The sequence below is a fragment of the Branchiostoma floridae genome, chromosome 8, assembly GCF_000003815.2.
Source record: "Branchiostoma floridae strain S238N-H82 chromosome 8, Bfl_VNyyK, whole genome shotgun sequence".
Taxonomy (NCBI): Eukaryota; Metazoa; Chordata; class Leptocardii; order Amphioxiformes; family Branchiostomatidae; genus Branchiostoma; species Branchiostoma floridae.
This window is the reverse complement of record NC_049986.1, coordinates 2,794,992-2,811,011: the sequence shown is the minus strand read 5'-3', so window position 1 is coordinate 2,811,011 and position 16,020 is coordinate 2,794,992. Positions and strand designations below refer to the sequence as shown.

General features: G+C 42.1%; 1 protein-coding gene across 3 annotated transcripts; it reads left to right on the top strand.

Moving 5' to 3' along the window:
• The first annotated feature begins 131 nt into the window (after positions 1-131).
• Positions 132-4,146, top strand: LOC118420460 (kelch-like protein 24). Of its 3 annotated transcripts, XM_035827277.1 has the most exons (3): positions 132-330; positions 1,052-1,151; positions 1,708-4,146. In XM_035827277.1, exon 3 carries the CDS (start codon positions 1,716-1,718, stop codon positions 3,411-3,413), a length of 1,698 nt encoding a protein of 565 aa, XP_035683170.1. In that variant the 5' UTR covers positions 132-330; positions 1,052-1,151; positions 1,708-1,715; the 3' UTR covers positions 3,414-4,146. The 3 variants fall into 3 exon arrangements, with proteins under 3 accessions (XP_035683170.1, XP_035683169.1, XP_035683168.1); XM_035827276.1 differs by lacking the exon at positions 1,052-1,151 and having other exon boundaries at positions 132-303; XM_035827275.1 differs by lacking the exon at positions 1,052-1,151.
• Positions 4,147-16,020: the final 11,874 nt, after the last annotated feature.

Below are 16,020 nucleotides of genomic sequence, written 5' to 3'. Positions count from 1 at the left end.
AGCTGCAATAATATTTTGACCTGCTAGTCGGCGCTTTTAGACCATACAGCAAAATTTATGAACATTTTGGACGTTAGATTTTGGAGGAAATCATTTAATATGATTGCCTCATATGATTAATCATTGGATGGATGAATGAATGCAGGTATACGAGGTTTACATTTTACTATCTTTTCTGATACTGTCGTATTCCTTGACATGACCTTTGAACTTCTTTATGGAAGTTTCCCGCGTCTTTCGTGGATCTGGCATTTCTTCAGTCAGACGGAGATTCTGAGAAGAGCAGTGTTTTTCTCGATCCAAGCAAGGAGCTTTAATATATTGATCCAAGTAAGTCAGGATTGTCTAAATTGTCGCAGGTTTAGTCAACTGGTTATAAGGCATAGTTATCGTTATGATACCAAGCAAACTAACCCATATTAACGTTAACGTTGTAACGTTGTTTGTCCGAACTGAGAAAGATTTCAAGCGCTGGGCACAGAGTGACAGACCACATGTCGTACTGTTTCCGCATCAAATGTCGCCATATTTCCGTGGAAACTGCACTTCTAATTTGTCTTTGTTTGGAGTTGGAAATTACGGAGCGAGGCCGAAGAGACTCCGCCCAACCCCAAATTGCAGGAATGCCAAATTGCAAGAAAGCCCCGTCCAGATTGTAAAATAAACCCTTTAACGTTAAGGGTTTTCGGAAAATCCGGTCCGGTCCGACCGCGGAAAATCCCGTCTAATCCGGTTTGGGGGCGGAAAAATTTTTCCGACCTGTTCTGCGTTTAGCTACCCTGGCAGGAAATGAATAAAGCATAATAAAACTTCAGTAACGTTAGTCTTCAAAAGTGTCTGTTTTACTGCATTGCGTGTTGTTGGCAGTAGGCTCCGTTCAGCGTATCAGTCATGGTAAACTTTTCACCAGTGCAATGTTTATGTTAACCGTTGCCAATTGATCTGATGTGAACAGTGATCATGCAGACCCCCATACATCCAATCAGTGCGCTCTTTGCTGTGATATACAGGAACACACCATACCAATTGCAATTCTGTTATTTCCTGCCAGGGGGCGTAGCTACAAGAGGACCAGTTTATCTGCCCACAAACCGGACTTGACGGGGTTTTCCGCAGTCCGGATTGGACCATTTTTTTCCGAAAACCTTATGGTAAACACATAACGGTTCTCATTCAGACTTACATATGCACACAAGACACACACAAGCCTGATACATGTATTGTTAATTCAATGTACAGGTACAGGGTTGTAGCCAGCACCCGTCCTTCCATCCTTTGAAGGAATTTTGCAGCTGGGGACTGAAAAAAAAGTTTGCCCATTCCGTCCTCTGTAATGGACAAAAACTATATGTAAAGTCAGTAAAGATATTAAAAACTGTCTTCTTGTGTAATTTTTCACCAAAGCAGATGAACAGCTTAGTCTACCAGCAAAATCTACACCTCAAATGCAGGAAATTGGGTTTCAGAGGGTCTAGATTTCAAAATTTTTCAGGGGAGTATGCCCCCGGATCCCCTTAGGAAAGTTATGCCTTCGGCTCGACGTCTCATTCTTTCGGATTCAAAATCGAGGGGACTGAAAATGATTTCAGGCTGGCTACAACCCTGTACAGGTATGACAAATGCGATCAAGTTACCATTGTAATTCTATCTAGGTGAACTCATCTTGTGTTGAGAAGTATAACTGACAATATGTCTTGTTGTTTGCAGGATAAGATATGATGGCAGGTCGACAGAGATCCCAAGCATCATTTGACTTCTGCCACAATCCGCATGCAGGCTCCCTCTTGCAAGGCTTGCAGGAACTGCGATCTGACAACCAACTGGTTGATGTTACCCTGTGCGTCTCTGGAAAAGAGATACCCTGCCACCGAAACGTTCTGGCTGCTTGCAGCGAATACTTCCGTGCTATGTTTTGCAATGGACATCGCGAGAGTAAGGAGCACAAAGTAACCATACATGAAGTCAACGGTAATGCCATGCAGCTTCTTGTTGACTACGCGTACACATCAAAAGTCACCATCACAGAAGACAACGCTGTGAAATTGCTAGAAGGGGCCAACTTCTTCCAGATCAAACCTGTGCGTGATGCATGTGTGACTTTTCTATCAGACAACCTTCGTGAAGAAAACTGTCTGCAGATGCTGAACATAGGCAACATGCTGTCCTGCCCAAAACTAGAGAAGAAAGCCAGATGGTGTGCCATGGAGGGGTTCGCAGCAGTCAGTAAAACGCCAGAGTTTATTTCTTTGACAAAGGAACAGCTCATCACACTTATCTCATCTGATTACCTTAATGCTTCAGAAGAAGTCGTCTACACGGCAGGGATGACATGGATCAACCATGACACCAGGAGGAGGAATAAGGACATGAAAGAGCTGATGGAACTGGTCAGGTTCCCCTTCATGGACAAGCTGTATTTCATGGAGAATGTGGAGAGTAACAAGGCTGTACAGAAGTCTTGCCTGGACATTGTCATGGAAACTCGTAGGCATCAGCTGTTTCCAGGAGAGGTCCAGTCACCCCGCACCATTCCCCGCCGTGCCAGTGGTTGGAGTGAGGAAGTAGTCATCATTGGAGGGATAAAGAAAGAAGAAACTGAAGGAAACAATCAAACAGTTTACAATAAAACCATCGCAGTATACCATGGGTATGTTACCGTGGCTAGATTTCGCGCTGACAGTGTACCAGTATTTGCTGCTGCTACTTTGGGCACAAGTGACATCATTTTGTCTTCTGGTAAGGAGGTCTTACTGTACCAGCCAGAACTTAGGTCTGCAGACTTTTCTAGACTTGAGGAGATGACAACAGAGCGCCATGATCACAACCTTGCAGTCTTATATGGTAAAGTGTATGCCATTGGAGGCAAAAATGATGTTATGTCTGCCCTAACTTCTGTTGAGGTCTACGACCGAAGAGGAAATTGTTGGAAGGAAGGTGTTTCACTCCCACAGGGAAGGCACAGTTTTGCCGCTGCAGTGTTGGATGGCAACATATACGTGATGGGTGGATATGATGCCGAGATGAAACAAACATCAACTGTATATCGCTTCAAGCCAGGTGACTCCGAGTGGCACCCACAGAAGGACATGCCTTTTAGAGGTGCATGTATCACAGCTGCAACTCTCAATGGTAACATTTATGTCGCTGGACTACGTTCCAAAGTGCTGTGTTTCAAGCCAACTGAATGTGGCGGTGCCTGGAGTATTGCAGCCAACCAGGGAGTTGGAAAGTTCTGTGAAATGACAGTCTTTGAGGGAGAGATTCGTATTTACGGAGGCTATGACAACGGAAAAGGAAGTCCGGATATCATGTGCCTTGACCCAGAAACCCAGTCACTCAAACTTGGAGGACGCATGAACCACGGTCTGTTTTCTCATGCTTGTGTCACCATACTGAAGTACTCTCGTAATTAACTACCATGACCAAAGTGTATATTTCAACTGGTACCATGTAACTGTTACTATGTGTCAAAGAGCAGCTGTCAAACTGAAGGCACCCTTTTCAATGTTGATGATGATAAGTGCTTTGTAGTCAAACAATACATCAGGATGTGGCTACATGTATATGTATTCTTTATTAGTGGGACATTCTTAGCGGGACGTCTCCAATGTTGTAGAAGGTTTTCCTGGCAGAGTGACAGACAAAGTTCTGACACATCCTCCCACTGTAAATAATGAATACTGCAGTGTTTTTCCCATGTATGATCAGTCTCAAATTTGATAAGTCTGAATGAATTATGTTTTGAGTTATAACCTTCAGAGTGAACTTGTTAAACTTCATGTTGATGATCAGAAGTTAGCACATCTTGTAAGGGGCACTGAAGAAGCATATAAACATAATTTAAAGTTTTTGTTTGCTTTTATTTGCATACTTTTTGTTTATACATTGTATCTACTTTATTAGACTTAAGACTCTTAGTTATCTTTTATATATGTTGGGTATATGCTCCTCAGAAAGTAAGGCCTCTATTTTCCAGAACCTTTGTATGTAAATAACATAAAAAGGGGAAAATGTAGAGATAGAATTGAGTCACTTATTGTTACTCTGTATTTTTGACAAACAGCACTACTTATGGAAGTTTCTTCACATGTTGATGTAATCATGATCAATCTGTGATTAACAAGTTGCTGTTGAAGAAAGCTTTTTTCAAGTGTGTACATTCATTTCATACTAGTATGGTTAGTTGTTGCGGAAAACAACTAAGTCTTAAAAAACCTTTAAGGGGTTTTTGTAGAACTACATAGATAGAGGGGGGCATAAGTATATCAAAACGTTAACAGTTTTGCTAAACAAAGAAATAAACATGACAAGGAAGAAACATATCTAATCCAGATGTAAAATATTTATTGAAAATCTTGCATTCATTATTAAGGAAGTAATCATATTCATTTTTTGTTATTTTTAGCCTGAGTACCATCCTCCGTAGTGACCGCTGGCTCAATACTTTCACTAACCATGGAGTTAGCAAGCGAAAGTACTGGTCCAGGTGTTACTGCCTTCGGCGTTCAATACGTGCCGACCGTAGGATTTCCAAATAAGTTGGAAAAATCGGGCCAAGCAAATCACAGCTTCATTAATTATGATTGTTTTTTTAGTATTTTGTAGACCTTTCTAAAAATGGGGATGCCGTTTCTTTTCATAGTTGTATTTTGCTCCACTTTGTTCTGTCAGACGATGTCACGGGTAGACATACCAACCATTCAATACCCCCTACACCCCCCCTTATTTTGTGTTTAAAATGTAAACCTCATTGCTTGTTAATTGTCCAAGCATAGTCTAGGCTGTGTTGCAGGGGTAGTAGTTGCCGTAAACAGTAATAACCCGCGACCCAAGCTTTGCTTTGAAGTAGGCGCCGCCAGGCTTTTGTCTGCCTATTTCCCCTACACGTCTGGTGTAAGGGTCCTAGAAATTCCTGTACAAGCGCGAGTCCAGGCATGTAAGAAAAAAACAAGGACCTTACACGCTGAACCAGGAAAGTCATGTACACAGCCAGGACACAGAACATTTTACAGGTGTGTAAGTCCCTTGAAACACCTGGAAATTAGAGTTTTTGTGCAGTGTTGAATATCATAGTACAACCCGTGGCCAATAGGCAGAAAGCAATTTGAGTAGTATAATTACTTACTTACTTTTCTACAAGGCTCGAAAGCGAAGGAAGGTTCGCATTGGGGTAACCGCTAAGCGAACCCTTCGGTAACCGCAAAGCGACCCCATACGATCGAACTTCCAGAATCTTAAACAAAGTGTGCGCTACTTTTTTCACTTAGAATTCTAAGTAAAAGCCTTGGCGAGCAGACAGAAAGCAATTTGAGTAGTGAAAACTGCTTCCTTACTTTTCTGCAAGGCTAGCTATAGAAAGCGAAGAAAGGTCCGCCTTGGGGTAACCGCAAAGGGACCCCATACGAACGAACCTCCAGAATCTTTAACAAAATGTGCGTTACTTTCATCACTTGAATATCATAGTACAACCCGTGGCCAATAGGCAGAAAGCAGTTTGAGTAGTAAAAATTACTTCCTTACTTTTCTACAAGGCTCGAAAGCGAAGGAAGGTTCGCCTTGGGGTAACCGCTAAGCGAACCCTTCGGTAACCGCAAAGCGACCCCATACGATCGAACTTCCAGAATCTTAAATAAAGTGTGCGTTGCTTTCATCACTTGAATTTCATAGCACAACCCGTGGCAAGATAGAAGAAAGCAGTTTTAGTAGTAAAAATTACTTCCTAACTTTTCTACAAGTCTCGAAAGCGAAGGAAGTTTCCCCTTGGGGTAACCGCTAAGCGAACCCTTCGGTAACCGTAAAGGGACCCCATACGATCGAACTTCCAGAATCTTAAATAAAGTGTGCGTTACTTTCATCACTTGAATATCATAGCACAACCCGTGGCCAATAGGCAGAAAGCATTTTGAGTAGTAAAAATTACTTCGTAACTTTTCTACAAAGCTCGAAAGCGAAGGAAGGTTCGCATTGGGGTAACCGCTAAGCAAAACCAACCGTTACCGCAAGGCGACCCCATACGATGGACTTACCAGAATCTTAAACTAAGTGTGCGTTACTTTGTCACATTTCAAAGTAAAAGCCGTGGCGAGCAGGCAGAAAGCAATTTGAGTAGTGAAAATCACTTCGTAACTTTTCTACAAGGCTCGAAAGCTAAGAAAGGTTCCCTTTGGGGTAACCGCTAAGCGAACCCTTCGGTAACCGCAAGGCGACCCCAAACGATGGAACTTCCAGAATCTTAAACAAAGTGTGCGTTACTTTTGTCACTTGAATATCAAAGTAAACGCCGTTGCAAGCAGGCAGGAAAGCAGTTTACTGATGATTTGCGGTGTGTTGATTACTTTTATTTGACTTAACTAAATGCAAGGAAAATTCCTTTGCATTGTTTTGATTTCATCTGATTTATGTATTTGTTATGAATAATTGTTGCATGTTTCCACATATGTTCATATCCTTGTTCATGCTTTATAATTTCACTTTTGTCATGTGGCTGAGTTGAATATTAATGTTACTATAATTTTGGTTATGCCCTTATATTGTTTATATTTTAACTTATGTAAAATTGGTCGTTTTGGTTTATTGATTTCATTTGTAATTTCTGTCAATACACTTATGATTCATTGTTTTGTATGAGCGTATGTCTATGTGTACATTGCTATGGTCCATGTGTGGCAGAAAGTAAAGCAAATAAAGATCATCACACCAATCTGTCAGAGAAGCCCGACCGTCACTCATAAATTATTCCGATGCGCCCCCCCCCCCCCGACACACACACACACATCTACTAGTAGACTTGATCCGACTTCCAAGGGCAACTTTCAGCTTGACCGTTCACACTAATGTTACAAACATCTGGATAGACTATTTGTCGTCATAAGAAACACACCCAAAAAACACATCAAAGAACAGCAAGTACCTCTCACCTCTTTATTATGATTTGAAAATTAAACGTTGGAATTATCAAATGTTTTATTTGACTTGGTCTATATGCAATTTAAAATCTGTTTTTCTATAGAATAATCATATACACTAATTATAAGTTCATCAACAGAGAAGATTATTCGTTCCCAATTGTTATGACAGGTATATGTATAATTTTCTGATATATCTGCACGTTATTATTTAATTAATATCTGAAATAATATGTTCCCCTGATATCTCAAGGAAAGCTTAAGACTTTGAAGTTTTCCCTGAAGTACCAGTGTCTTAGTTTGGCAGGAATAAAATAAAACAAACATAGTATTCTATATGGTTACATTGTGCGTATTCTATATGGTTACATTGTGCGTATTCATAGTTCGTGATAGATGTTAACTACTATAACGATGGTATATATATATATATATATATATATATATATATATATGCATGCATTATACAAAGTGTGTAATATTAAATATAATACAGGAAGGGGTCCACGGAATGCCATACAAATAGAGACAATCTCTGTGTAAGTTTGAAACTACTGTTTCCACTGTAATTGTTCTAATTGACCATGTTCCTTGGGAACGTTAAATGTAATGTAATGGAGATACATAAGATTAATATTTATCTATATATCGAAATTTAAGGCTAATTGAAAGAAATTCATAGAGTTTCCTAACTAAAATCTATGATCAATGCATAAATGTATATAAATACGATAGAATACCGTAGGAGATTATAGTATACATTATAACATAAAAAAGCGTTGTTACTGCGCAATAGCACCACTATGATCAGGTATAGTATAAGCTGAGATACTCGTGAAGTATATGTACTGGCGATGGTCTACATTTGAAAGTAAGTGGCATAATGCTTGATACCAGGTGTTTGAATCACTACCAAAAGAAGTGTTTGTTTGTTTGTTTCTTTGTTTCTTTGTATAAGACAACAAAGTATGATTGCTACAACGCACTATAGAATATACTCAGGCTTCGAAGCAAGTTTGCATATTTTGAAACAAGTACTTAAGATTATCTTGGAATATTAGAATTTGTGCGTTAACAGAGAAAAGTAGTAATACATTAGTTTCTTGTGTCAGAGAAATATCGGGATATCCAGGATGCCGTAGTTGTTTGGGCGCTACCCGTTGGCGCTGTACATGTCTAAACTCTTCAACAGCAATGGCCAGCTTCATCTGTAGTCATTCAGGGGCTAGGGAGGGTCGTATCTGCAAACAAACGACATTCGTGTCAAACCATGACCGGTTAAAAAACCCTAACCAGTCCCATACAATAGCAGTGAGTGGTCTAAAACTCTGTGAGCACTTCAACCTCCTAACCAGCCTCATACGATAGCAGCAAAATTGAAGACACGATGGCAGATCATACTCTTCAACCAGATGTTCGGCTTCGGCTGTTTTCTAAGTTGTTTTAGGTGTTTTTATCAGACTTTCTATTTGCACCATTTCTGTACATGTATGTCAGGCCAACAAAGGAAACGGTACAAAATGGAAAGCCCTATAAAAACACGTCAAAAACAGCCGGAGCCGAACTTCTGCTTGGAGAGTAGGCAGATGACGTCAGTACGTAAAGTGATACAACAGAATCGGTTCGATTCATGAAATACTTGAAACGCTTAGAGAGAAGACCAATTAATCCAAAAGGTTCATGTAACACTTCTGAAAAAAGTTACAGCGACGGTTTAGTATGATGGCAAGTGTCGAAGTTTTACATTTTACTTTCTAGGAGCTTCTAATAAAAATGCTTGTAGATGAGTCCTCTTTGTGGGCACAGTAAACGATAATATAAAATCAAGATCCATGTCGACGGAAACTATGACATACCCATGGCCACTTGAGTAGACATGAACGCCAGTGTGATTTGTGTGAATTCCACAAGCCTGTGAATTTCACAGCTGCAATATACATATCTGGCCATGGACTTCCACTTGGATCCTTTAGTCATCTTAGACATAATGTACAGTTCAACATTGACATTCTACTGATCACGGCCAAACTTTACTCACCCATTTCACAGATATAAGACTGCCCTTTCTTGTTGCAATTGAGCACCACCCATTCAAAGCGAACTCTAGAAATGGCGACGCAGTCTCGGAGCTTATGCTTCCGTGGGAAGGACCCAAAGCGCCAGTTGTGGTAGCCGGAGTTGGTATCGAAATCCGTCCCGTCACTCCATCTAAACTTGTTTTCCCTTCCCTGGCCTTTGTCATCCAAACCAATCCAATAGGTTCTATAGGACAGAAATAGGAAGATGATTCAGTATTGGCACAAGTGGTCCACCATTCCAAGCACCTTGGGTTGAATTCCAAGACAAGTATAGTTCGTAAACTATGAATTATTGAAATGCATTTTTAAGTTCGCGGTGGTTTAATAAATCGATGAATGAATGGTTTATTTGATCAATATACTAGTAATCAGACAAAAAGTATATAGCAGCCACAGGCTGAATTGTATACTTTCACACTTAAAATCATTGCCATATTACAGCTTTACATTTAAACGGACTAATGATAAGATTTGTATTCTTGAAACCAACAATAAATGCTCTCTTGAAACAGATCGGTTTAAACCGATAAGTTAGTTTTCACATGCACAATGTGTGGTCACAAGTAGCTTACAGCAGCTAAAATGTTGAATGTGCGGCTAGAGAGAAAATGCAGTAGAGAGAAAATGCACTGTTTTCGCTCGGCGGGTTGAGTTCGCGATAGTGCTATACATGTAGTCATATACTTGACAGTGTATAGTAATGGAATTACCAGTGGTTTTAGGTTTGCAGTGAAACGCTCACGGCGAAAGACGCGAGCATAAAAACCCCGCGAAAATTTCATCATTCACGCCGAATTTCTAGACACGAGACATCCTCTGTCATGACATCGAGATTCGAGCTTTACCACCACTCGTGAAAATGGTATGGTACAAAGAACGAACGCACCTCAGCCCAAACTTTGCGATGTTGTCGACAAGAAACTGTTGTTTGGCAGCGGTCTTCACTCTGACGAGTTTCCCTCCGCCATCGATGCAAGATGTCTCGGCATTTGTGTGTTTCTTTTTATCGCTGTACCTGGAGAACCAGTAACAACGATTCTCGCTGTCGATGGCAAAACGGTCAGCAGGGAAGTTGGGGTACTCAATGTTGCAACCTGGAAGTGTTAGAAAAAGTAATACAAATTGTATTTTGCAAACTATTGCAACCCCTACTTAGAATATACAAGCATTGTTAAGTTACATTATGACCTAGGGAGAGGCGAACCAGTAGAACATGCATTGCTGCCCCTACGGCCGGTGAGGCTATGGGACCGGTGAGGTGAGATGATATTAGAGAACACCTGAAAAAAGATAACGTTTAACTCTCTTAAGCTGACTTCTAGCAAGCTTTTATTCTATGGCCGGGGGGTGGGGGGTGGTCACGATTTTCAAGGTTCCGTAATGCCGGGAAGGCCGAAGGGAGTTTTCCGTGGAAGGGGTGACGCTCCCTATCCCGGCATTAGGGATCTTAGACAACGTTGTAAATCGCGAACCAGCGCCTCATTCCCCCATAAAATAAAAGCCATTTAAACGAGATATACAATTCTGAGAAGGAGGCTAAGAAAAGTGCTAAATGTAGGCGTAAAACACTGAGAGTTAGAGGATCCCGTCATCTACTTGAACATCAGGAATGGCCGTGTAAATATTATTTGCTCAGTTCACGCATGAATGGTTTCATATTCTTCTAACTTCAAAACTGACACAAATGTTTGTTTGACCAAAACGTCTGTGCCAGAATTCTGAGAGAAGTTAGAGTTAGAAACTCTAATACGATTTATAGCACCACGATAGAATCAACATTGTAAAAGGGAAGACATTATGTAAGACAAATGTCGAGTCAAACCGATTTGACAGTTGTTTCCGATGTAGCCGCTTTGGCACTGACAGCTGTAGCCAGCTGGGGACAGCTCTTGGCAGGTGCCTCCGTACAGACAAGGGTTTGGGTCACATCCGAGAGCTGTAAAAAAAGAAGTATAAATTATGGATATATGAGAATTCTTGTACACAACCAAAATTAAACTTACTTGCTTACGTTTCGGTGTCTATCAGACACCTTCCTCAGAGCTTCTGACTGGAGTTCTGCTTCTCGTCGCAATAGGTAAGCGACGTAGGCTGCGCTTTTGTGTCGAGACGACACGTTTGGGATAATTTTCTCGTCGCAAAAGTGCCGCCTACATCGGTTACATATAGCGGCGAGAAGCAGAACTCCAGTCAGAAGCTCCGAGAAAGGTGTCTGATAGACACCGAAACGTAAGCAAGTAAGTTCAATTTTGGTCGGAAAAATGTAATAGCACCCCCGTATCCAAAAATAGGAACGTGCATCATCGCGCAACCTAGGACAGACGACATGCCAAGCCACATACAAATGCGGCAAACGGAACATAGAGATTAATCAGATCAGTTTCGGTCATGATGAAACCCCCAAAGTAAATTTTTGGCTCCTCAACCCTGGTAGTCCGAGTAAACTATTTGAAATTACAGATGTACGTGTACAGGGATGCAAAGGTCATATGCCCAAGGGAAGTTATTCACATCTTTAATATGTGATACTTCAGAGTGGTTTATTTGGAGAATTTAGGCTATTTTCATACTGAATGTAGACCTTATGGAGTGGTCAATTCATGGAGGAAATACTTCCTTAAAAAAACTTCTAATAAAATGTGATAAATAGATATAAGAAAACAGATATTACCTGTACATGTGTATCCGTCTCCCGTATACCAGGCGTTACACGTACAGACATGACCGGTCCCAGGAGCTGCGACGTCTGCACAGGCAGCATTGGCATCGCATGGGTCTTCAGCACATCCATCGATATCTGCAGAAAAAAGTCAAAAAAAGGAAAGGAAAGTGATCTCGATCCAGTTTTAGCTCACTGAAGGGCTAGTCTTCCACTGGTCGTGACAGAGAGGACAGACGCTATCTACAGTATTTACAGGTTCATTGTACCGGGTAAATTCCCCTAGCTCTTCTCGACAAGCACAATGAACAGTGGACCACGGATTAACGTCCTGTCCTAAGGACTGCAGCCCTTTCCGGTAGCGTGCATGTCGGGTGAGCGACACAATCGGAATCGATCGAACTCACGGCTTCTTGTTCCAGAGGCAGGGCCGCTAACCACTGGACCACGCGCGCTACCTTTTTTTCTTTTTGTAAGCCTAAATGTGGCCACGATAGGAATAATTTGATGCATCAACTAGTATTAGATAAAACACAAACATGACGATCACACATAATAAAGCGAAACATTACCTGTACAAATAAAGTAGCCATCTCCCTCATACCCAGTGTTACACGTACAGTCCTGACCGGTCCCAGGAGCTGCGACGTCTGCACAGGCAGCATTGGCATCGCACGGGTTGGGATTGCATCCATCGATATCTGCAGAAAGAAAATGTAGGCAAGATAAAAATAGGTCGCCACATAAACTTGAAACTGCGTCAACATTTGTTCACAAACACACACACACACACACACACACACACACACACACACACACACACACAAACACACACACAATTACACATAACAAGAAATGATATTACCTGTACATGTGTATCCATCTCCCTCATACCCAGTGTTACACGTACAGTCCTGACCGGTCCCAGGAGCTGCGACGTCTGCACAGGCAGCATTGGCATCGCACGGGTCGCCAGTACATCCATCGATATCTGCAAAAACAAAGGTAAATATGTGCATGGAAAATTAGTTTTGCTGCAATACCTTAGGAAGCTGCTAGGGTCTCAATATCGAATTTGACCTTCGTTTTCCTGATCCCTACCAACATACCAGGTATCATCAGGATCATTCAAGGCTTCTCGAGTTAAACTGTTAACAGACAGACAGACACGCTCAAAACATAACTTCTGGCGAAGGTAAGTATGATCGATATTACCTGTACATGTGTATCCATCTCCCTCATACCCAGTGTTACACGTACAGTCCTGACCGGTCCCAGGAGCTGCGACGTCTGCACAGGCAGCATTGGCATCGCACGGGTCGCCAGCACATCCATCGATATCTGCAAAAACAAAGGTAAATATGTGCATTGAAAATTAGTTTTGCTGCAATACCTTAGGAAGCCACTAGAGTCTCAATATCGAATTTGACCTTCGTTTTCCTGATCCCTACCAACATACCAGGTATCATCCGGATCATTGAAGGCTTCTCGAGTTAAGCTGTTAACAGACAGACAGACAGACAGACACGCTTAAAACATAAGTTTTGGCGAAGGTAAGTATGATATTACCTGTACATGTGTATCCATCTCCCTCATACCCAGTGTTACACGTACAGTCCTGACCGGTCCCAGGAGCTGCGACGTCTGCACAGGCAGCATTGGCATCGCACGGGTCGCCAGTACATCCATCGATATCTGCAAAAACAAAGGTAAATATGTGCATTGAAAATTAGTTTTGCTGCAATACCTTAGGAAGCCACTAGGGTCTCAATATCGAATTTGACCTTCGTTTTCCTAATCCATGCCAACATACCAGGTATCATCAGGGTCATTCAAGGCTTCTCGAGTTAAGCTGTTAACAGACAGATAGAGAGACACGCTCAAAACATAAGTTCTGGCGAAGGTAAGTATGATATTACCTGTACATGTGTATCCATCTCCCTCATACCCGGTGTTACACGTACAGTCCTGACCGGTACCAGGAGCTGCGACGTCTGCACAGGCAGCATGGCATCGCACGGGTCGCCAGACATCCATCGATATCTGCAAAAACAAAGGTAAATATGTGCATTGAAAATTAGTTTTGCTGCAATACCTTAGGAAGCCACTAGGGTCTCAATATCGAATTTGACCTTCGTTTTCCTGATCCCTACCCACCTACCAGGTATCATCAGGATCATTCAAGGCTTCTCGAGTTAAGCTGTTAACAGACAGACAGACAGACAGACAGACACGCTCAAAACATAACTTCTGGCGAAGGTAAGTATGATATTACCTGTACATGTGTATCCATCTCCCTCATACCCAGTGTTACACGTACAGTCCTGACCGGTCCCAGGAGCTGCGACGTCTGCACAGGCAGCATTGGCATCGCACGGGTCGCCAGTACATCCATCGATATCTGCAAAAACAAAGGTAAATATGTGCATTGAAAATTAGTTTTGCTGCAATACCTTAGGAAGCCACTAGGGTCTCAATATCGAATTTGACCTTCGTTTTCCTGATCCGTGCCAACATACCAGGTATCATCAGGGTCATTCAAGGCTTCTCGAGTTAAGCTGTTAACAGACAGACAGACAGACACGCTCAAAACATATTTAACTTCTGGCGATGGTAAGTATGATATTACCTGTACATGTGTATCCATCTCCCTCATACCCAGTGTTACACGTACAGTCCTGACCGGTCCCAGGAGCTGCGACGTCTGCACAGGCAGCATTGGCATCGCACGGGTCGCCAGTACATCCATCGATATCTGCAAAAACAAAGGTAAATATGTGCATTGAAAATTAGTTTTGCTGCAATACCTTAGGAAGCCACTAGGGTCTCAATATCGAATTTGACCTTCGTTTTCCTGATCCCTGCCAACATACCATGGATCATCAGGATCATTCAAGGCTTCTCCAGTTAAGCTGTTAACAGACAGACCGACAGACAGACACGCTCAAAACATAAGTTCTGGCGAAGGTAAGTATGATATTACCTGTACATGTGTATCCATTTCCTTCATACCCAGTGTTACACGTACAGTCCTGACCGGTCCCAGGAGCTGCGACGTCTGCACAGGCAGCATTGGCATCGCACGGGTCGCCAGTACATCCATCGATATCTGCAAAAACAAAGGTAAATATGTGCATTGAAAATTAGTTTTGCTGCAATACCTTAGGAAGCCACTAGGGTCTCAATATCGAATTTGACCTTCGTTTTCCTAATCCATGCCAACATACCAGGTATCATCAGGGTCATTCAAGGCTTCTCGAGTTAAGCTGTTAACAGACAGATAGAGAGACACGCTCAAAACATAAGTTCTGGCGAAGGTAAGTATGATATTACCTGTACATGTGTATCCATCTCCCTCATACCCAGTGTTACACGTACAGTCCTGACCGGTCCCAGGAGCTGCGACGTCTGCACAGGCAGCATTGGCATCGCACGGGTCGCCAGTACATCCATCGATATCTGCAAAAACAAAGGTAAATATGTGCATTGAAAATTAGTTTTGCTGCAATACCTTAGGAAGCCACTAGGGTCTCAATATCGAATTTGACCTTCGTTTTCCTAATCCATGCCAACATACCAGGTATCATCAGGGTCATTCAAGGCTTCTCGAGTTAAGCTGTTAACAGACAGATAGAGAGACACGCTCAAAACATAAGTTCTGGCGAAGGTAAGTATGATATTACCTGTACATGTGTATCCATCTCCCTCATACCCAGTGTTACACGTACAGTCCTGACCGGTCCCAGGAGCTGCGACGTCTGCACAGGCAGCATTGGCATCGCACGGGTCGCCAGTACATCCATCGATATCTGCAAAAACAAAGGTAAATATGTGCATTGAAAATTAGTTTTGCTGCAATACCTTAGGAAGCCACTAGGGTCTCAATATCGAATTTGACCTTCGTTTTCCTGATCCCTACCAACATACCAGGTATCATCAGGATCATTCAAGGCTTCTCGAGTTAAGCTGTTAACAGACAGACAGACAGACAGACAGACACGCTCAAAACATAATTTCTGGCGAAGGTAAGTATGATATTACCTGTACATGTGTATCCATCTCCCTCATACCCAGTGTTACACGTACAGTCCTGACCGGTCCCAGGAGCTGCGACGTCTGCACAGGCAGCATTGGCATCGCACGGGTCGCCAGTACATCCATCGATATCTGCAAAAACAAAGGTAAATATGTGCATTGAAAATTAGTTTTGCTGCAATACCTTAGGAAGCCACTAGGGTCTCAATATCGAATTTGACCTTCGTTTTCCTGATCCGTGCCAACCTACCAGGTATCATCAGGGTCATTGAAGGCTTCTCGAGTTAAGCTGTTAACATACAGATAGACAGACAGAATAGACACGCTCAAAACTATAATTTCT

Bases quoted from the DNA above. Each gene is read 5' to 3' on its own strand.
- LOC118420460 (XM_035827276.1), top strand. From the start codon at position 1,716: ATGATGGCAGGTCGACAGAGATCCCAAGCATCATTTGACTTCTGCCAC.